This window comes from Malaya genurostris, chromosome 3, assembly GCF_030247185.1.
Source record: "Malaya genurostris strain Urasoe2022 chromosome 3, Malgen_1.1, whole genome shotgun sequence".
Lineage (NCBI taxonomy): Eukaryota > Metazoa > Arthropoda > Insecta > Diptera > Culicidae > Malaya > Malaya genurostris.
Genome location: NC_080572.1, coordinates 12,707,730 through 12,731,039, shown reverse-complemented (window position 1 = coordinate 12,731,039; position 23,310 = coordinate 12,707,730). Strand labels below are relative to the sequence as shown.

The window sequence follows — 23,310 nt, the reverse complement described above, 5'->3', positions numbered from 1 at the left end:
TTCCCTCCACTTTTATCGCGACAACATATATGTTTTATGCACTAATCGCATTAAATTATCTAGACATTGTCAGGATAGATTTTTGATCCATGCTTTTGAAGGCGAGATATTTAATGAACAAGTTGAAAGACGGCGTTAATCTCGTAGATAAAAGCCCAATCTACGAAATTTTGCACAATATGCTTGAATTCCATGTTTAAAATTTGAGTAATGAGCATTATTTTTCGTAACTTTCAAAAGGGCCTATCGCACGATATGCCCTAATCACATGTTAGTACCGAATTGTGTAATCACCATATTTATTGATGACCTATCGAAACTCCATTTATAACATTGGTCCCCTATATTCACTTCTGGAAACTCTAAATCTTCTTATTACTTTGTCTTGTATCATCGGGTTGAATGCCAGTGGATGGAAAGATAACTTGTTTTTAAATTGTTTAGAAAGAGTTTCATTTTGAGAATGAATACAGAACAGCGAATCGCGTCTTTCAAAAGCATAACACGTACCAAGTAACATATTCAATTTAAGAAATACTTGTAGTTGTTTTCAGTGTTACTTCATAAATATAGCATAACAACTTTAAACTCCTCAAAATCCTAATAAAACCGTTCGAATCGGATTGTTTCGATCGAATTCGAAATTTGGCATTCTGTAGCTCGATCGATTTGAGTTTTCATGCAAAAGCATCACTCGATCGAATTAGAGAATGCAATTTTTTACATTCGTTCAACAAAATCCGATTCGATCGAAATACAGAATAGGGGTGTATATTCCAGTCTAGTAGACCATTTTTCATAAGTTGTTTTAAGCAAAATGAAGCATCAAACCTATGTCAAATTTATTTCGGAATGATTTAAAATCAGCTTTATGATAAACATAATCCTTTTTATGAAAATTTCTTAATGAATAAACTGTAACGTAGATGGATATTTTCTGGAATATGTGTGTGCCATGCCCAGAGATGCCAGGTAAAAATTTCAAATATCTTCAAACAGGGTTGCAAAAGTCTGTATATCCGAAAAAAAATCTGCAGTTAGCAAGTATGTCTTACTGGCAATTTCTCTATAAAGTATGATACGCTAAACTGACTTGGCGAGCAAAAAAAAGGTCGCGACAAATGTAAATTTTGACGAAAGTCTGCGAAAAATTCGATTTTCAAAAGTCTGCACAACAAAAAATGTCTGCAGCACTATTTACAGACAAATCTGCAGATCTGACATCTCTGGCCATGTCGTTTTTGATGGTTCAATACTGGCCCTTATTACCGGTATCACTACACGGTGAAAACCAAGTGAAGTGATAGTTACCCTTATTATCGTTATCACTTCACGGTGAAAATCGAGTGAAGTGAATGTAGGTCCTTATTACCTAAGTCGCTTCAGAGACAAAAGTAATTACTTGGATGAACGTGATGTCATTATGAACATCAACGCAACCAACATTTTGTTGAAAAAATGAGTTTTTTCCACTACAGTGATCGCATAGTGAAGTGCGTTATACTGGTAATAGGAAAAATCAAGTGAAGTTATATGTGAGTGAAGTACGGTAATAAGGCTTTCATTTTAAACTGTCACGTGAAGGGATCGTTTCCAGCACTGCTCGAATGACATAGTGTTCAGAGCACGCATATCATTTGAAACACTCAACTATACGATACTTATATCAGATTTCACGTAGCACAACAAAAGTATGAAGTCTGAGTCAATATCTGAAAACTAATCGAGCAACACTCATCAAATTTCCGTGAATCCCAAAGACACCCATATCCGAATTTGTTTAAGCTTCAGACGTTTGTGATTGTATTCTGGATTTTCTGTAATCATTGGGATTAGTAAAAGTAATTGACATCGTTAGGCAGATTTATTCAATAAATAAATATTCTTACTGTATCGAAATTTAAGCTATTCAAACAATTGTTTGTTCTTCACCTGAATAACCAACACTTTTAAAATACGAGCACCAGCTATTCACGAGCTCAGCTCTGTTATATTACCACACACTTCCCATACAAACTTTTCTTATACCGAAGATAATTTCAACTCAAGGCAAGCGCGAAGGCTCTCTAAAAATTTATCAACGTTTCCGACCAGCACGAACTAAGTGACTAAATTCTACATTCGTTTCAGTAGTCTGATTAACGCATTTCTAGTGTTCTTCCGGTTTGGTGTTAACTCTACTGTTCACGCTTTCTGGGTGATGAGCTTGGTGTGATCCGAGGTGACCCACTACTGCTTTCAGACTGTGTCCGTCCAAACGGGGGTCTCACGTTCAGGTTGCCGGTGGGACTGACTTGAGCAAGTTTAGTACCATCGTTGTTGTTAATCTTCGGTGACCGGTGTTCGTCCACATCTGAGAGGGTAATGGTTGCGAAGTTGTCGAAATGTGCACAGAAACCGATGGAAGTAATAGAAAAAAGGAAGGTGTTAGATTCGACTTACCGTCAAATTTTGTGAACAAACATCTACATCTACTATGAAGCGAAATAATCTTTGAGTATATGATATTTAATTACAGAGAAGTTATCTTTTGGATTTAGTCATAAGACGTCCGAACAAAGTGCACTGAATCTTGAAGAGCAAAAAGCGAGTGATGGTGGTGCCGACAAACATATAACACAATGGTACGCACGATTAAAGGACAAAGGAAAAAATTTAACACAATCACAATTTAGGAAACACTTGAACAAAATTCTAAATATTTCTGATATCAACAAAAACTCAAGTAAACCCTTTTTGCGAAAATAGTTGCCTAAAGAGCAGCAAATCAAAATTACTAACCTTTGCACATTGCTGATTTAGTGAAGCAGGTTAATGCTGTCGTGTGTTAAGTCACATGGGAATCGGATTATCTGCATAAAAGTTTGTGCAAAGCAATGATCAGTACTTTCATCCCATTGATCTACGCTTTGCGCAAACTTTTCGTAATCGTAACAAAATCAATGAAACGCTGTTTATGTCGATCTCATTTTGAACATCACTCTATTTATCGTAACAAATAACATACTGCTGCAACAGTGAGCCTACTAATTTCTACCGTCATCACCAACAAAGAAAAATTTCATTTATCTTTAGGAAAACCTTAAAACCTTAGGTTGGACACGATGATTGGTTATTGGGAACAAGATGAAGGGGTTTGTCAAAAACATCGATGATTTTCAATAAAAAGAAACCTTGACATTAAATAAAAAATCAACGAGGGGGATAGTATAACGAACATTGTGTTGTATTATTTTACCGAATCACCCCAAATGTTATCTTTTAGCGCTGCTTAACAGTTAGACAGTAGATCTATTGATTCTAGAGTTCATTGATAAATAAAACTTTATCAAACAGTGTGTCTGTCTGAAATTTCGGTATTCTTTTTTTTTATTTTTCTTAGATTTACAAAACAAACACCAGCTGAGAAAGCAATTGATGACCTCGAATAATAATCAAATTAAATATTACTTTAACAAACACAACAAGTATAGCGAACGTAAGAATAAGCGGTGATTGAGTGCCTTAGGCTATTAAAAATCAAAACTTTCTATATAACAGAAGTGGGTGTTGGAGTGTGGTGCTAGATACAGACGTTTGAACTCGAGCGTGTGTAGCAAAATAATGAGCTGTTCAAATATTAGCTTGATACTACCAGCGGCGCAACAATTGGTTAGCAGACTCCCATTTACTTTCATTGACATGTAGAAAGTAAAATAATCGGAATATCCCTAATGGGTATTTCATCATCTACTCGACTGACGCTGACGAGCTCTTGAAGCATATTAAACAATGTGATCCATTTTGCGAATGTTTTATGCTTTTCAATAAAATCAAACATTTCGATAGTTATATTTTATCGAGTAGTCAAATTTGAATAAAACTGCGAAACAATTCAGAAGTTGAAACATACAAATTTTTTTGGCCTTATTAGAACTAGAAATAAAATGATAAGTATTGCGCGTGTTATACTCGATTGGACTCCTGCAAGTAGTGTTGGGAAAAAATCAAAATTTCGATAATCGCGACTGAAATTTTTCACAAGTGATTTTACGAAGAAAAAAATCATCGATCAGAAAACTCACTGCAGAAAAGTTCAGTATTGATTTTTTGACAACTCGATTCTCACTGAAACTGCATGGGAAATTTTGATTTTTTCCCAACACTACTCGCAGGAGTCCAATCGAGTATAAAACGCGCAATACTACAAAAAATCAGTTGTGAAAAGTTCACTAGCGAACATTATGCTCGATGTTATTTAGGAAAATTTAATATATCTAAAATGTTTCTCGAACAGAAGATTTTTGTGAACTGAATTTTCATAGCCATTGTAAACCCTTTGCAGAAAACGTGATGAATATATTCGCAATGAACAAAAATTAGAGCTTTCTGAAAATGTTCAGTGCGCGTAAGGTGGTTGATAAATGAATCAATAGTGGTGATGTATTTAAAATTTATTCGACACTACCTTAATAATTGTTAAAATGATAATAAAAACAACAATCACAAATCATGTTATGCAGCTGATTAAAAAATATTAGCCAATTTAGCTTGAATAACGTACGCTGAAGTAACAGGAGCGCAGACTACCGCTATGCCAATTCAAACGCGCCATTCAAACACTACTGTGTGTTCGTAACTTGCTGACAATGCTGCGCTCCTGTTGCTTCTATAAGTTAATTTCATGTTGAATAGCGTTTTATTGGGTTTAATCTAAATAGCCAGCTGGAATTAAAGCAGCCTTTCGTCGCAAAAATCACTGTTTGGAATGTAGAAAAAATATTATTGTTCATATTGACCACCTTACGTGCATCGAAAATATCGCAGTTATTTTTCTCTGTTCCGGTTCAGTTACGAATTTATTCAGTAAATATGTTCAAAGATAACTAACTGAAAAGATTTTCCCAAGACTGCTCATGTAATCTTTTTTTCGGATTACGTATAATATGAAACTTTTTCTTCAGCACTTGAATGCATTGTAACAGTCGAAGCAGAAGGGCGAATCGTTTGCTAGTAATTAACGGAAGTAAGACGAAAGAACCGATCGGTTGCTAATTTCATCTACAAAGCATTGCATATTATAAACCGCTACAAAAACTTCCTCTCCACTCAAGAATTTGTTATAAAGTTTGGTATTTGGCCCCAATACATAACTCTACTTTTTCATTTTAAAATTTGTCAGTTCGTTTGGCTCCCTTAGAAACCTGCTCGGTTATAATGAGAGGCTGTAGTTTGCATCATAAACTCATTCTAGCTGGAAAACGTCGGCTTTTGAATCGGGCTCTCGTCGTTTTTGGGAAGATTTGCGTTTATTTTACAATGTCTCATCACAGAACATTCACGACGCTGCCAAAGTCATCATCTGCATTAGGTTTATCAAGCTAGGTGTGATATACTATGAGCTGCTTTAGCCAGTTGAAATCATCAGAGAGGATGCTTACCGATTGCAATTGATGCGTTTGGATCGAACACCGTAATAAAAATGGGACTAATACAAGGAAATCTAACGAGGACTGCGAAGTTTATGAAATAGACAAATATTACAATTGTTATTTGAATCGACTCGAAAGATGAGAAACTTTTATATCACGGAATCCGGATGTTACCTGAAAACTGGACAAGAAACCAGCAACGACCAGTATTTTGTATATCAACCATATAATCTTTTTTTTTTTTTTTTGCTTTCAACGAATTCTATAGTTCGTCTCGCCAACGAACACTTGCCAGCTGGCAAGCATCTTGGGATAGAGATGATCTGGGTCGGTGGATGCACTCAATTATTCCGAAAATATCGACAAAGGCATGGTTCAGGGGACTGGATGTGAGTAGGGATTTCATTCGTGTGATGTCCAGACTCATGTCCAATCACTACACGTTAGATGCACATCTCCTTCGAATTGGGCTCTCCGAGACTAATCATTGTGCTTGCGGAGAAGGTTATCGGGATATTGATCATGTCGTTTGCACATGCGTGGAGTATCGTGATGTCAGATCTCAACTAATAAATTCTTTGCGTACCCAAGGTAAACTATCCAATATCCCAGTTCGAGACATTCTTGCTTGTCGTGACCTTTCATACATGAAACTTATTTATCATTTCATAAAGAAAATTGGAGTTTCAATTTAATAAAGGCCCCTTTTAAGACTTAGTTCTGATCCCAGCTGCGTCCATGAGTTCAACCAATAGCTAAATTAGAATAAAAATTATGTAATGATACAAACAAACTCGAAACAGTTTATGAAATTATCAACAAAATGTCTGAAAATAACAGCTTATTTTATAATTTATAGAAGTTAATCGTTTGGTTCAAATAATATTTCCGAGTAGATTTCATAATTAATGACGAGTTACTTAAGATGATATTTAAGCTATAAGAGAATATGTTTTAATAAATTCAAAACGTTGTGACTTTGTTAGAATTAAATTAGGATAAGAATATTATGTAAAAGTGATGCTACGGCGAAGAAAAACTTATGTAAACTGCCTTAAGAAATAAACGTATTTATGGAAAAAAAAAAAATCTTTTTTGATAATAAAGCCTCAAATTTGGGGGGGAAAAACGCTCACACCTAATATCCTAATACTGAACACCAATGCACAGTGGTTCAAAAGACCAATTTCACGCTCTTAATTGATAACTCATATAAAACGTGGTTTTTGAGGTACAGTATCTTCAGCAAAGTTGCTTAGAATGATTGATGCCATGGTAACGAATATATACTGAAATTTGATCTGACATACAATGAACCTTATCATTGCAAATGTTAAGGGCAAGGATATTTTAAAAGAACATATCTCGCCTGCCGACGATCACAGACGAGTAATTCAACCACAGTATGAAAACTCTTTGGAGGTTGTTTATTATGTAAGTAGTCTGATCTTCGTCGGAATCCTAAATATTTCTGGACTTTTGTAAACTCGAAACGCAAGTTCTCATCGATTCCTTCAAAGTTTGTCTTGATGGTGTTAAATCCATGTCAACATTGGACTCATGTGATCTGTTTGCAAAATTCTTTGCTTGTGTTTGCTGAAAATACTGCCTCCGGTATCGAAGCGGAGACCGCCGCGGTGGATGTTCCTGAGAATATAGCGCACATTGACACATTTTTGGTTATTCCCGTTATGATTGTTATGTTGTTGAAAAAGTTAAAACGATCGTTTTCGCCCGGACCAGATGGTATTCCTTCTGTGGTGTATAGTCATTGTGCTTCTGTTTTAGCTGATCCTTTGTGCACTATATTTAAATCATTTGAGCAAGGAATTTTTCCGGTGACTTGGAAGCAGTCTTTTATGTTTCCTGTATACAAGAGCGGCGATCGTATTGACGTAAGGAATTACAGAAGCATAACGAATTTATCTGCTGCATCTAAGATATTTGAAATAATTGTGAGCACCGAGGTACTTTTCGTAAAAAAAATTTCATCTCCTCTGATCAGCATTGATTTATGTCAGGTCGTTCGGTCAGCACGAATCTCTTAGATTTCACTTCCACTTGTATTCCGAGTTTGAACAAGATAGTACAAGTTGATGCAGTATACACTGACCTGAAAGCAGCTTTCAACCGAATTGACCACCGAATACTTTTATGCAAGATTTCGCGGCTGGGTGCAACACAAAAGTTTATTAAATGGCTTTGCTCTTACTTATGTGGTAGAGTTTTGCGAATAAAGCTAGGCTCCTGTGTATCATCTATGTTTTCAAATCTATCTGGAGTACCTCAAGGCAGTAATATGGGTCCACTTTTGTTTTTGCTGTTCTTCAATGATGCTGTTTCGCTGCAGATTAGTATATGCCGATGATTTGAAATTGTATCTTGAAGTTCGTTCTATCGATGACTGGATCCGGCTTGAAAATCTTCTTGATACATTCGTCGCCTGGTGTCATACAAACTGGCTTATTGTCAGCATTGCGAAATGCCAGGTCATAACGTTCCACCGAATACTGAATTCAATTCGATTCGACTATGAAACTGATGGACAAAGGCTCCAGAGAGTTGATCATGTTAATGATCTTGGTGTTCTGTTAGATGCTAAGCTTACTTTCAATCTACATCGTTCATCTACAATTTCAAAGGCAACACGGCAATTGGGTTTTATTGCGAAGATCGGGCGGGACTTCAATGATCCGCATTGCTTGAAAGCGTTATATTGCTCCTTGGTTCGTCCTATACAGGAAAATGCTAGCCTAATTTGGAATCCGTATCAGCTGGTTTGGAACGCGTACAGAAAAGATTTGTTCGTCTTGCTCTAAGAAACCTTCCTTGGAGGAATCCGCTTGAGCTCCCACCGTATCCCGATCGCGGACTCATTGGAACGACGCAGAAAAATTCAGCAAGCTGTTTTCGTGGCAAAACTGATTAACGGTGATATCGACTCTTCGAAGATTCTGTCTCTACTTGATTTCCGTGCTTCACAACGATCGCAGCGCTCCACCAGTTTACTGCAGCCGAGATTTCATCGAACGACGTTCAAGTATTACGAACCGATAACATCTTGTTTGAGGACGTTTGGAACTGTTGAACATCTTTTCGATTTTGGTGAACCAACTCACAAATTTTCGCAGGAAGTACTACGTTCTACAATTTTATGACTTGACTGATACATATTCATTAAGACCATTTTATTGTCAGATAAATTTCATAATTATAATAAATCTGCACCATTCTGTGCCTTTTGATGATAAACTAGTTGAAATTTTGTAAAAAAAACATGTAAATGGCTCTATTTCATTAAACTGAAATGATAGCAACATAGTATGTTTGAGAAAATTGTGCAGTTTTTAATGATGAAAAACTTTGTACGATATGAAAAACTCATATAAATTTAAAATATATATGTTTTCTCACAAAAACTGATTTTAGGACACCCTTTTCAGAAAATACATTAGATCATGAATTACACTCAAGTTACGGGAATAGTACCTTTGCAAATTTGTTTGAAATGACTTTCTGAACAACGAAGTTACTTAGCCCCTATGTTGGCCCTGAGCAAAAATGATATTTTTATCTCACTCAAATAAAATTTTTCAAAAGATGGCGTCTATCATTCTGAGCAACTTTGCTGAAGATACTGTACCTCGAAAATTACGTTTTTAATGAGTTATCAATTAAAAGCGTGAAATTGGGCCTTTAAATTTAATCCATTACTATGAGTAAAAAATGTATCTGAAATTTCTCATTGTTTGGTTTGGAATCGCACTTCTCATTTCCCAGCACATTTGAGTTGATTGAACATATTTATTTTAACACTAAGCCTTTTCATTTCGGCACATAAGGCCGACTAAGGTAAATTAGTACGCTTCTCGCGCACCGCTGGCACGCTACTACACAGCCTAGAATTTGACTGAAATTTGTTTCAGAATTCAGTATGAATTCTCAATGGAATTCAGTATGAATTCTCAATTTTCCAAATCATATGCAACTACGGATCCGAGCATCTAATTCAGACTCCATTTGGAAACCATACTGAATTACGAATCATATTCATGGCTGGATAGAGGACTGTGTAGTGTTGGAATCGAAAAACTTTGACTATGGTTCGCATACATTTTTATAAAGAGCACAACTGGTACAACTCCGGCTTTCCGATTCGAAATATGGCCTGACTTTCAAATAATGCAAAACATTTTGGCCAGGTATAAGCTATTCACCTAATTCCGTGACCAAATCAGCGTGTAAAGCTTTTGTACGACCGTGTTTTAACACAAGGATCAAAGATCGATGACGGAACATACGTGAAACTCGATTTTATGTTGCTTCCCAGTCAAAAGTTTTACATCGCGATGCACCAGTAAGCTGCAAAGTCATCGTTTTTGCTCGATTTAATCTGCTGCCACTATTCCAAGGTGGTACTGAAATACTGTTAACAAGGTCGATTCCGTCCCTATGCTAATGAATTATTCTGATTTGCTCAGAATTGCGATCAATCGAAAAATACTACGCAATTTCAAAGCAGTTACCCCGGCGAAACGGTAGGGCAGTCAGGGACATCCAGTAAATGTGGGTAAAATAGAAGTGATATGCTGATTCCGTGTTCGTTTCTACTTGGTTCGAGATTTTCGTTTGGACATCTAATGATGTAACTTTAAGTTTTTATAAATTTACTGTGAAGCAACCGTTAATAGACTTCTTAAACTTATTGAATCATGAATTGAAGGTATTTTTGTGCGTACCATTTAGTTTTAGTCAACCTTTGGGTTAGTCCTTAGTGACAGTCCGCACTACTAGAAACGATACCAACGTATTAAACAAAGCAGGAATAATTGTTCTGCTGTTCCCGCTAACCACACCCAAACACGCCGCTCTCCAGACTGAAAGAATCGTTTTGATTTTAACATAGACAAATTACTAAAAATTACTCCTTACTCCGAATGGCATAGACTTTGGCTACAGACGAAGAGTTTACAAATTTGAATGCCTGAAACAATTCCATCGAATCACACAACACATTCTGTTCTGTTACTTAGCTATTCTAGTATTTCCTATATCGACACTGATTACGCCCGAACAATCGAACTGTTGCTAAAGTATACTGGCTAGCACGGAAACTTTTGTTTTATTGAGTTTGATCGTCACTTGTCAACACGATGGTTTAGCGATTCTTCTCCAAAGTGATCCAGTATAGTTTGTTTTATTTTGGTCGTTTGGCATACCTCCACAATCGGCATGAATTCGTGAGTTTAAAATAATAAAAACAAAACTAAGGGAATCCTTCATTTTGATTATTCTGAATGAATGGAACACAATCCAAATCTTTTCACTTTATCCATCAATTCATTCAAGAAAGTTCATTGATGAATGTTTCGCACATAAACCCCAAAGCGGATTTTTTCGAACATTTGTCATGGTGTGCAATTGAAAGCAACGACGACCAAACCAAAATCTTATACTACATCACCCGGAAAGCCCCTTAAACTCTTTAAATTTTCAGCACCGTGAAGATCACACTCTACAGTATTACCATCTTGTTCATCTGACTGCTAATCTCTGAATACCGTTGACGGCTGCATAAAACTCGTCGAAAAAATAACTGACCTGATGAAAATACGTATTTCGTTTTCATCAAAAGTCTTAGGAAATACTTTCCTAATGTTCGGTTTTCGTTATAGACTACTAGTATGACTGACTTCCTACTTGCTCTATACAAAGATGATGCCCCATCTACAAAAAATGTTTTTCGGTTCACCTCACATTACACAATCGCATTTTGACCAACGCCAAAACTCCGTCAACGGACGACGCGTTCGCACGGTGTGAGCTGCTAAAGATACGATGCTGTATGCAAATGAAAACTAAATTTAAACAGACCGGGTCTACCCTGGTTACTGATGGGAGTTATGCTTCCTACTGCTAGCGCGCGTCTGATGCTTTCTATTTGCCGCCTGGGACTGTGGCTGCTGTTGGTGGGTATTATGTGTACCGTTTTTACCTTCGTGGTGATGTTGATGGTGTGGTGGATTCGTACCTTGTGACGTCATTAGCGGTCTCGGCGGGTACGGGATCCTAAACAGATCGATCTTCAAGTAGTTGCAAATTTCCAGGCACACCTACCAGAAAAACATGATTTTAGCCCGGAAGTGCTACGAATACTGCGAATCGACCGACTTACCTGTCCACAGTACCGTACCAGATCGATGGAACACCACAGCATCGCGAACCACAGTAGGTAGTATTCTTGTAGAAAACTGTTAAAGTACTGGTTCAGAAAGAGACACAGTGGTCCAATCAAACCCCAGTCCAGGTACTCCATCTCACTCTTGGTCATGTGAGCGACCTGCAACAAAGTCAGATATCGATTATAATTTTAGTTTGTTTGTGAAAAATGAATTAACATTCGAATTAACTTACCACTAACCGGTTGGTCACCTTGGCCGTGATCATTCCGAATGCCATGATGTACAGAGACGGGTGGTTTTCGTAGATGTGATCGATAGACTTCTGCGAAATCACGTACGCTGGCACGACCACAAACAGGAACGGTATGATGGGCGATAGCACGCTGGTTCCCTATGGAGTCGTTCGGTGGTTCGGTGATATTGAAACAGTTGCATATAGAACAAGGAGGTTAATAACAGAATTTTTCAAAATTACCTTAAGGTGGATGATCGTAGCTGATCGTAGAAAACGAACGCTTATTCGTTTCAAAACTATCACAAAATGTTCACCATTTTCCACTACACGAACCGATAAGCATTCGTTTTTGTCAATACAGACTCATGAAACGATTGTAATGTTCTGAGTTTAATACAAGATGAAAATGAGAGATAAGGTAAACAAACTACGGGTGAGGATAAATAATAAATTCAATGAAATAATAATGAAAGTAGGAAAATTGGACACTATCCGTGTTTCGAGGTGTTGTTCAGTTAGGTGTTAAGTGTTTTTCCCATGGAACACGAGCGTGACTACTACTTTACAAGCGATATCACCACAAATATTCCAAACACAACAATTAAGCACACAAATTAGAATAAGGTTAGTTGTGAGTATTTGTCCAATCTGTTCCCATTTTTTTTTTTGCAAGAATGTATGCGCGGGTATCGTTCGAATTAACAACAGTAACCATCAATGTATACGTAAAGAATCACTCCTGAAAATTACAGTAACCGACTCATTCTAATTAGTAATAAACTCGGAACACGAGCCAAAAAATTTATCAATTTAGCATATTCACGAACAAAAACGATACTTCTTGATACTCCTACACTGCAAAAAATCAACACTTTTTTACAAGTGTTTCTCTAAAAAATTTTTATGTTTCCGGGCGAACTAAGAAATCAAGTACACTTCATTCTTGTTTTGGAAGTTTAGCGCATAAACATTAAGTATCATGTCACATGTCATGTGCGACTGTCATCTCATTTGAATCTTAAGTGTGGACATGTTGATGATCGAATGCTTGGAACATAAGAATAAAGTTTATAACTTTATGACATAGATCAGAATCAACTCTATTTCTACCAGGAGGTGTCAAAAGACACCTTTTAATTTTTAACCGAACATAATTCACTAAGTTCAATAATTTCACCACAAGAAATTTTTAGACTTTTCGTATGATAGTTATGTAAATAATTCATTGATATCATTTTTCCAAAGCTCATCCTGGATTTAGAAATTTTCAAATGGTACAGTCTGTTACATAAAAGCGTGGTCACTATTGTGATCAAATGAAAAGACTCAACATGAAATTACTTTTGAGTATTGTTTTATTAGATCAAAAACTTGAATGCAAATATATTAATAGCAAGTCCAATCCCCTTCAGCGTTAATAATGGCTTGACACCTTCGAGGCATACTTTGAGCGAGATTTTGCGCGTATTCTTCTGGAAACGATTTCCAAATTTGTGAATTCGGTGAACAAGCTGTTTTAAATTGTGTGGTCGGTTTTTTCATCTTCATTTGACCGCAACCTTTTCCAATTGGATTGGCATCGGGCGACTGATAGGGCCAATCCAAGGTCACGACAGCATTTTGCTCCCTTGCTAATTCAAGACGTTTTTGCACATGTTACAATTATTTGCGATCAAATGCCTGCGAACAGTTCCGTACGATATATTTAAACAATTTTGGTCAATTTTGAAGAACCCTCGCGTTAAGGTAATGTCGGATTCAGTTGTCGACATTTTTCACCTCTTTAAAATGATTCACACACTTACTCACAAACTGTTTCGACTTGTTCATATATTTCGCCGAGGCAGCTTAGGTCATTTTGGGACCTTTCGTGTGCGAGCGCAAAAAAAACTGCTTCGAAGCGCGTAGCGTACGCGGTACTCATTTTGGAAAAATGCTGAAATCGAATTGTAAATAATAGTCAGCTGATTCATTCTCGCATTGCATCAAGGACACTACTGTCCTCTGTGCTAAGAAAGATCACACCATTCCGCTTTACCGATCGCGAGTAATCTTGACCACGGTCTTATGTAACAGACTGTATACCTATTTCTACCATAAGGTAGAAAACTTAAAGCTTTTGGGAACTTACCACAAAATATTTACAAAAACGTCTGGAAGGCCAAATAAAGTATGGTTCGGACACAGAGCAACAGAGGGAATGTTTCCTATTTCAGTGCTGAATATTTCGACAGAATTCATTTTGTTTCAAAAATGTTGTACTTGGTGTAATTTGAGGACTGTACATTTAGATACCCACATTTGGATGTTGTTGACATTTTAGCTCATCTATACCGTCTGCGGCGTTTAAATTCGGTTTTATCGATCAATTTGCAATAAAGCTGGTTAGGTATTTGCAGTTGCAATAACCCAGGTTTTCGGGATCCACAATGTACAAGTAGAAGTGTCTGAAGCGTATTCTTCCTTACATCGAAGCTCATAATGGACCAGTAAAGTAAAGACAACGCCTTTGCGGTATTAACGAATCGCACAGAGTGCGAGGCGATTCGATACTGATTCTTGTTTTGTGAGACAGACTTTCTTAAATACGAATGCACACATTGAGTGAAATTTCTCTGAAAACCGAAACTTAAATAAACGAAACTATTGTCTGTGTTGAGGAAACCATGGCTTGGAAAACTGGGAAAATAAGACATTGTTCGTTATTTTAAGTTTTGACCACCAATTATCTAAAATATATTGTTTTATTTACTCAAATCGATGCGTAGGAATATTTAAAAGCAGAAGATGTAATGATATCGAAAATCTGTTTCAAATTGGTTGAGCAGTAGATGTTCAAAACCTAACCACTGTTTGTACGATTTTATTTCCCGTATGTTGCATTAGCACCATTATAGAGAAAACAAAGACGTAGTCCTACTTTAATTTTTTTTGAGATGAAATCAAATCTCGACTTGTCATAAATGTTTGAAAAATCTAGGGAGAACTTTTTTTCTTGGATTTGCAGTTTTTCTAAGTAGAGCGATTTTTTCATGCAAATGTTGACAGTAAAGCGGTTTTTTATACAAAATTTCAAGGCTATGCCGTTTTATGTGATTTTTTATGCAAATACGTATCCTCCGTATACAAAATACTTGAGTGTAGATACTAACACATAATACCATAAACTTTTCAATTATTCTCAGTAGCCGGCTACCCAGAGTGATTAACACATGATACCATTATTACATTTGTTAATCAACTACCGCGTCATGTGATGCTTAAAGGAATTCAGAGAACATTTAACGATCTAACAACCCAAGTAGATCTGCATTCGGTCGTGACCGGCTTCGGAACAGACCAGCATGCTCATTCGGACCAGCATTACCCATTCGGCGAACTGATTATTGATGAATAAAACCATGCCTTTGATCTGTGATGCAGACATCTTATGAAAACCGCAGTTCAATTTGTTTTCAGATAAATTTGATATATGTACAATAAACACCGATAAGTTCACACGCCCTTTTCGCTAATTATTTGATCAAGTTCAATTCAATTGAGCGCGGCTCCCGTCCTTTGCCGAATACAAGCAGAGTGAGTCGATAATTCAATCAGAGCGAACAACAGTATCTCTTATGTAAAATCGCCGCCTGTACGACTGACCAGCAACAAGATCTGCTAAAAGAAGGTTTTATTTGGAAGTGATCATGGTGCGATACGACATTCTTGCAATTCATAAACTTACCGGCACTCGGTACATGATAACTACTAAGGATTAGTGAACAAAACTAGACACATGTTACCAGTACAACTACCCAATTAAAGCAACACGCGCACAAGCACATACGCACACACATACACAAAGCAACACTAATTCCGTGACTCGCAGTACATTCGCCACGGGGATCCTTACGGCTACTGTTGATCCATTTTTTCCGACACCACCCGTGAAGATCACGGATGCGTTTTCGTAGGCTAACAGCCCATACACAAACACGGCAAAGTAAAGAGGCACAATCCTAATGTCGACTCCACCCATAATCGGAAGCTGTTTGTTGTAATAGTAGTTGTGGTAGTGATAGCAGTAGTAGTAAAAGCAATTGTAGTAGTAGTGGCATTATCGGTGAATGTATTGATTGTGGTGGCAGTTGATATAGATGACACCGTGGTTAGAGATGTGGAGGATAAAAATAATGCATTAACACCAAAATCAAGGTTGCTGATATAACTTAGAAATGGAACATAACCCCCAAATCATTTTCCGATGCGCCGTGATTATTTTTTGTTTTCGTTGAATTCAGTGCTTAAAAACAGTGAAATATCTAGTCCACAAAGGACTAGATTGGGACAACTGCTGCTTTCACCCTGAAATCCCGCGTCTGTTAGTCGTTTTATTCATAGCAAGGCAGATCAGCAAATTGGCCGGTAGTTAGATAAATTATAACAGCGTGTGTCGTGTTCTGGTTGAATGGATACCATGATTAGTCGGTACAGGGTAACTATGCGCCTCCCCCTTTCAGAAATTAATTCTTTAAAAAACAATACGGCAATAGGGGAGATGGCAGTTTGGTAAAAAAAAAGAAGGTTTACACCAATCAAATAATTCCTACAGCAACTGTCGAGCCATTTTTACCGATGCCACCGTCACGAAACGTCCGACAAAAGGTGACGAATACTTGCAGATAACCGAGTGTGAAGATCGTGCACACCGTATAGTTCCACGAGCCGCCAATCAAAGGAATCTGTAATGTCGGGTAGAATAGTGACCACCATCATCATCATCATTATCATCATAATCATCATCATCATCATCATCAACGTCAATTGTTTTTGATTTGTCCGTACATGAAAATATATGCCAATCGTAAAATAAGATACAGATAGAGTACAGCGTTTGAAATCGAATAAGTGAATGGCTTCGGCGAGTCTGCAAAATATCCCCTGAGTACTCGTAATGATGAAAATACTACAGGATACGCTAAGGAAAATAAATTACCGCACAATGCATCACGAAGAAATACCTGCGCTCTAACATTCGAGACAGACTTGAATTACGAAAAGATTAAAAGCACATCCATAGGTTTGACATCAGTGGTAAGATTTTTCGATAGATACACAACTTCGGGGCGATTCCGGGGACATAATACATACACTAAAAAGCTTAGCCTTGAAAGCGACAAAAATAAACAATATTCGAAAACATATGGTTCGATGAAGACAAAATTATGCCTCACATCGATTAATTACTTCCGAGTTTCCTAACTTGATATACAGGGGAGATGTGAATCTAAAATCCACAGCTACCAGCGTCAGAATAATATTCCATAGTATTAAACCTTTGTAATTATAGATAAATTTATTAGTAATTTAGAAATCAATCAATTCGAATTAGATTCTACTAAGAAGTGTCATGTCTAAATACTCCAAGGACGGTTATTTCTGAGGGAAAGGTCACTAAGAGCAAATTCAGTGGCGTCTCGTGACTAAATTTAGGGGCTGTGCATTGCGTATATAATAGTTCATTGCAAGTAAAAACTGAAGATTAAGAAATGTATTTTCGTTTGCGTTTTTCAATACAATGAAATAAAAATATTAAATCAAAACGACGATAAAAATTACATAAGAGAATTTTTAGGACGGTAAATACTACGCATGGTCCTATACGCTAATGAAGGTTTTCCTACGTTCATTTCTTCTTGCAATTATTACAGTGTTTGTTTCCTAACATTTCTAAGATAAGTGGAAGTGAAAAGAAAAAAATGCCGATTAAACAAAGAAAAGCTGTCATTTTCAGATTGGATTTTTAATGGTTTCCATCAAATCATCATACCATTCTCAAACGCAAAAATCACTTCCAACGTATTTTCAACTATAACATTATAAGAGTCAGACGAAGAAAAATTTGATTACTTTAAATTCGGGTTCTAATGACATTTTCATTTCATTGTGCTTCAATTTCTTGTATTTCTAATCGTTGTCATATACAGATTTGTTACCCCCAATACAGATTTACTGATTTTTCTTCTGAAAAATACAGATTTAAAGAGCCAAATGTGACAGAGAGAACAAAAAATCTCAGAGCTGAGCGGACGACCTGGGCTAAGTAATTCCTTCTCTTCTTGAACCTGTACAGTAATTCACGTGTATTTGTGCTCTTTGTGCAGTGGAAATTTATTGCTCTAAAACTGTAGCATTATATTGACGAATCTTGTGCCAACTCGAACAGATGTTGGCAGCACCCTCTCAGATTTTTATGGAACTTTCTGGACTAAATTCAGTTTGAACATGAAAAATTTATTGTTAAGAGACTTTTTTTTGAGTGCCCATCTTCCATTGTATGCACGGTTGGTAGGAAATATTAATGTTGGGATAAAATTCCACCCAAATCTTAAATGGCGTTTTTTTCATTTTTTAGAATCAAAAGTCTCGATTGGGATATTTTTCAATATTGAATAATTCCAGAAATGTGTAGCAGGTCATTAAACTTCACATACTCCGAATAAAATGAAATTTTGCACACATCTTCAATGTGACAAACTGTTTAGTTTTTCCGAATGAAGAGACTAACCCGACTCAAGTGACTATTAAAAGGGACGAATGTTTTGTTGAATCCATTTTTTTATATTACTGTAGTTCGGAAGCTTTTGATTGTAAAAATATGGTGTAGCAGAAGTGCAGAACAGTGAGAATGAAAAAGTAGAAATAAAACATGTTTATGTTTTGTATATAACTAGTTCATTTATATTTCATATATAACTAGTTTAACGTTCAGAAGACAATAATTGCATTATTGCCAATGGGCCGTATGAATAAAAGGTAGTAAAGTCTGTTGTTTGTAGTATCTTCTCAAAAACAAAGTCCACAGAGTATAACGCGGTTTGGTATGAATAAAAAACAAGTTCGAACATGTAGTTAATGCTACTTCCGAATTTAAGCATTTACTGCATACCGTATCGACACAGAGCCGGAAAAGTTGGCATAAGCATGCACAAAGCAAGAAACGTACTTACATCTGTAAAAATGCCACTTTTTCAATTTCTGTACTTAACTTTATCAGCAAACACACGAGTAGCAACCTCTAGAGCTAACTACCGAAAACTTATAGTAAATACTACAGTTTGTAACATGTTTTGACAGGAACGTGATCCACATGTAGCATTTACTACCGAAATTCAAGCATGCTACGTTTTATTCATACGGTCCAATGTGTTGGTTTCTATAACAGGTTTAATATAAAATTATAAAACAAAAATTGGAAGAAACGGTTTTCCTCATTTGATTTTTTTTTATCGGTTCTTGAAAAGGTGTACGCCTTTTATTTCAGTGTATATTTTTCTAAAAGTGCTCAATCGATTTCTAAGAACTTCCTCTTCGACGCCATATTTCTACTAATAACAGTTTCTGAAATATTTAACGATAATTTTCATGCCAAAATACATACCAATTTTTTAAACCTCTCCCGTGTCAAATTGATCTCTCCACCCATGCAAAACAAATGGTTTGTCATACTGAAGATGTGTACAGAGTTTTATCTAAATCGGAACTAGTCGATCGTCATTTTGCCGCATTTTCTGCTGGTAATTTTTGGAATTACTTTTATTTTATTCGAAAATTTGACTAATTTTGTGAACAGCACTATTTTGTAGCATCTGTCATTTTTCGACTGCAGCTATCGGAAAAAATTGGTTATTTATAGTTTGGCCATTTTCGAAAAACAGTCTAGATCAATTTTGAAAAATCGAAGTATGCAAGATGGCTTTTCTGACAATGTTAGCATGCATAATTCGTCTGTTGGTGTTTATTTTGCTATCTAATAATTTGAAATTTGGTAAACGCTTGTAAATTGTTTCAGTTATAGTTTCTTCTTTGAAAAAAAAACACTAACCAAATTCACATTGAATGTTATTTTCCATAACTAGTTTAAAATTTTCTATGAAAATTGTAGAAGACATAAAATTTACTTGTGATGAATTATGCCATTTATTCTCAATGAACTTCATCGTCAGTTAGGAGTCTTTTGTAAATTGAACATTTCATTTAAATATTCACCGATCTCAGTCGCATACAATTCTATGTCTAAAAACATTTTTGGGTGTGACACGAAACCCAAATCTGAAGCTAAACAAGAATAAGAATCTAGTGATGTAGTCAAATATTTAACCATTTTCGATAGTAGAAAATAAGAAACGGTGTATTTAATCCTTTAAAAAATTCACCTCTAAGGATTCCCAAATAGTGCTATCCCGCAAGTCCGTCATGGCCTGAGATTAGGGATCCTCCAATATTTCAGTTTTTTTTGAGTCTTTCTATTCTACAACAAATTATTGCCATATCAATCACGACAAACCTTCATTCAATTAACATGCCAAACATCTCATGCCAAACCATCACAGAACATAAGTAGTATAGCAAGAATAATCATGCAGTAGCAGCACCAACTGAGCACTTTCGGTTTAGTATGCGCAAAGGGAAACAATTACAAGCGTTGACAACGTAAGAAATGTGCAGAGGAATTAGTGCAGATAGTTCGAATAAGTTTCTGAAATAAACATCATCATCACATCAATTTCTCGCAAGAATTACTGAGGGGCATAACAGTTCAACATAAACTGTTATGAAATGAAGAGCCGAAGACGAAACATAAGGTGTTTTTGCTTGTTTCATTTATAGAGGTTTTAACCTCAAGGTCATTCGCCTCTTCGGACCAGAACAACTTTCTAACTCTATGTGCGGGGTTGGGAATTGAACCCAGGTGGGCTACGTGAAACGCATCGACTATCCTATCACGCTATACCCGTCCCCTGAAACATAAGGTTTTTGGAATAAACAAAAATTTATTAGTCCCCAAATGAACGTAAACAGCTTCTTAAGATCGATTCATTGGTTCTAAAAACAACTGATTAATAAAAATTCTTTGATGTTTTGTCTAGTATATCCAAGGATTACTATTTGTTTGTTTCGCCCCGGTTTTAACGTTATGAAACGCTTTTAACGTTATGTTGAACTGATAAGTTGCATGAATAGTTCAATACGAACATCTAATCCACTGAGGAGTCGAAGACGAAAAAAGGTTAAATCCAAACGAATGGAAGCAAGGTCCGACAGGGAAAATGGCAGCAAGGTCTGACAGGGAAAGACAACGTATCCTATCTGTTTTTCTTTTGATTTTCGCTAATTAGCGCTGCTTTCCATGTCTTGAATGGACAAGGCATTTTGAAAAGATTGCAATTACCATTATTTTTTTCCATTCTTTTTTTTTATAAACAAAAGAACAGCGTTAAAGATAACTTGAACGGCAAACAATGTTTGAAATAAAAATAATGGAAATTTTATTGTTATTTAGAAAAAATAGGTGCAAATGATAACGAAAGTAGTTTAGATCCGTAAATTTAACTATATCAATGTCCGAGAAAGAAAAAATTAAATCATTTTTAGCGCATTTGAAGGTTATTTTTTAAATTACTTATGGCATCACTGCCAATATAAAAACACGCCGCCAAACTTTATATCGTGGATTTTTGGAAAGTTTCAAAACCACAAATATGAGTTTTCCACAGGATTTATCTAGCGATCAGGTGATAAGTTTATCAGTTAACAAAAATCCATAGGTGTTTCATACACAGAGTTATGTAAACCTGTTGAAATGTTGAAGTGAGTGAAAAATAACAATATTTTAAGGAGCAAGAGACTTTACAAGCGTATGAGTAATGTCAACAATGTGTGCCTGAAAACAAATTCCTGCGCTTCTTTTCCGATTTTAATCAATAAATCTACCATATGGTTGAAATCAGTTCACTCTGCTTAAAATTGCAATTCAAGAAAAGTGAAAATCTTAGTCTAAAACTCTTCCGTTTTTCTGAAAACTGCTCGAGAATAAAAATTTCAGTTTTAGCTTACTTTCACTAACACATTTGATTAGCAACAAACACATTCCTATATGGATTTTCTCTTGCAGAAATTGTTGCGTATTTACGTACCTTCTATAAGTAAACCCGCAAAATAGGAATGTAATTTAAAACGCGAAAGGCAATGGATATGAAATGTTGTCGTAAAACCATTTATTTTCCTGGAAGCTTTTGTAACAGAAAATATTTTTATTTTGTATAGCGCAATCTAACACAAATGCATTGATGCAGTGTGGCTAACTTTTTTATTAGAAAATTCAAATCTACATTCATAAAATGTAAGCAATTTACCATCAAACGTTGATGAAAAATTGATCAAAACTGATATTTCATCAACAAATCGGGATAAACATTCATTTGAGAATAAATTATTGTTAAAAAAGATTGTTTGAAACTCAATCGTTCAGGCCACTTTGATAAACTGGTTGCACTGCATATATGAATACATAGATCTGTGACATACGTACCAAATGAAATGTACGTAATATACAAATTACTAACACAAGTAAACTTGGTTTACTCTTGATCCTTAAGAAGAAACTCCCAATGAATGTTCGCAAAATTTTCGCACAAACCTTTCTTCAGAGTTGATTGTTTATCAAAAATTTATATTCATACGACAAATGATGTCACCAAATAGCATTAGCAATTCCACGCAACATATATACCCCTACGCGTAGAAAAATTGTGTTTAATGCTTTGTTTACATTAAGAACAGAGCTAGTTGGAATTCAGTATACCTTTGACACTCTGCCCACAGATCATTGTATCGGACAGTCTCAGCTTCATCCAGGTCTTCCGTTCAGTGAAGCCTGGAAAGCACTAATTATATTTCCTGAGGGAAATACGAGAACAACTGAGTGCTTTATCTGAAAAGTCATACCAGATGACTTTGGCTTGGGTCCCCTCACATTGCGTCATACGGGGCAATGAGAGACCGGACTCAGTAACCAAGATGGGCGCCCTAGAAGGTGATATCTATGAAAAACCAATCTGCTTCAATTAATTTTTCAGTGGTTGTCGTCAAAAAACTCTAGCCAGCTGGCAGAATACATGGAATAGTGCAACTCTAATTAATAACTTCGAAATCCTTCGAGTTTCAATCTCAAACAAGATTTATGACATTATGTTTTAATCATATGTCACAGGAAATCAACCCTTCAAGATATATTCCTATCCGTGTCAGCCTCCTAAATGTCCCTGACTCAACTTTATTTTTCGACACATCCATGCGCGAAGTACGTGGAATCCCGGAACACCTATGCTCGATAAATAATTATTATCAAATCACTATAGTCTGGATCCCAGCTCATTGTTCCATTTCAGGCAATGAAAGAGCCGATATGTTAGCCAAATGTGGTGCTATTAAGGGTGAAATTTATGAGAGACCGATTGCTTTCAACGAATTCTATAGCACGTGTCACCAAAGAACACTTGACAGCTGGCCAGCTTCTTGGGAAAAAGATGATCTGGGTCAGTGGATGCACTCAATTATTCCTAAAATATCGACAAAGGCATGGTTCAGGGGGCTGGATGTGAGTAGGAATTTCATTCGTGTGATGTCCAGACTCATGTCCAATCACTACACGTTAGAT

The 23,310-nt window shown here is 36.2% G+C and overlaps 1 protein-coding gene across 10 annotated transcripts in view; it reads right to left on the bottom strand.

Moving 5' to 3' along the window:
- Positions 1 to 1,845: 1,845 nt before the first annotated feature.
- LOC131438736 (cholinephosphotransferase 1) overlaps positions 1,846 to 23,310 on the bottom strand; it is a 30,494-nt gene continuing 9,029 nt past the window's right edge. For 2 of the 10 annotated variants that reach the window (XM_058608953.1, XM_058608959.1), the window contains 4 exons: positions 11,826 to 11,984; positions 11,587 to 11,751; positions 11,407 to 11,524; positions 1,846 to 2,353 (listed from right to left, as the gene is read on the bottom strand). In XM_058608953.1, the coding sequence (XP_058464936.1) occupies positions 2,178 to 2,353; positions 11,407 to 11,524; positions 11,587 to 11,751; positions 11,826 to 11,984 (618 nt within the window). In that variant the 3' untranslated portion in view covers positions 1,846 to 2,177. Of the gene's footprint in view, positions 2,354 to 2,953; positions 11,525 to 11,586; positions 11,752 to 11,825; positions 11,985 to 15,723; positions 15,859 to 16,420; positions 16,553 to 23,310 lie in introns of those variants that run through there. The other 8 variants (XM_058608961.1, XM_058608952.1, XM_058608951.1 and 5 more) reach the window with 8 other exon arrangements.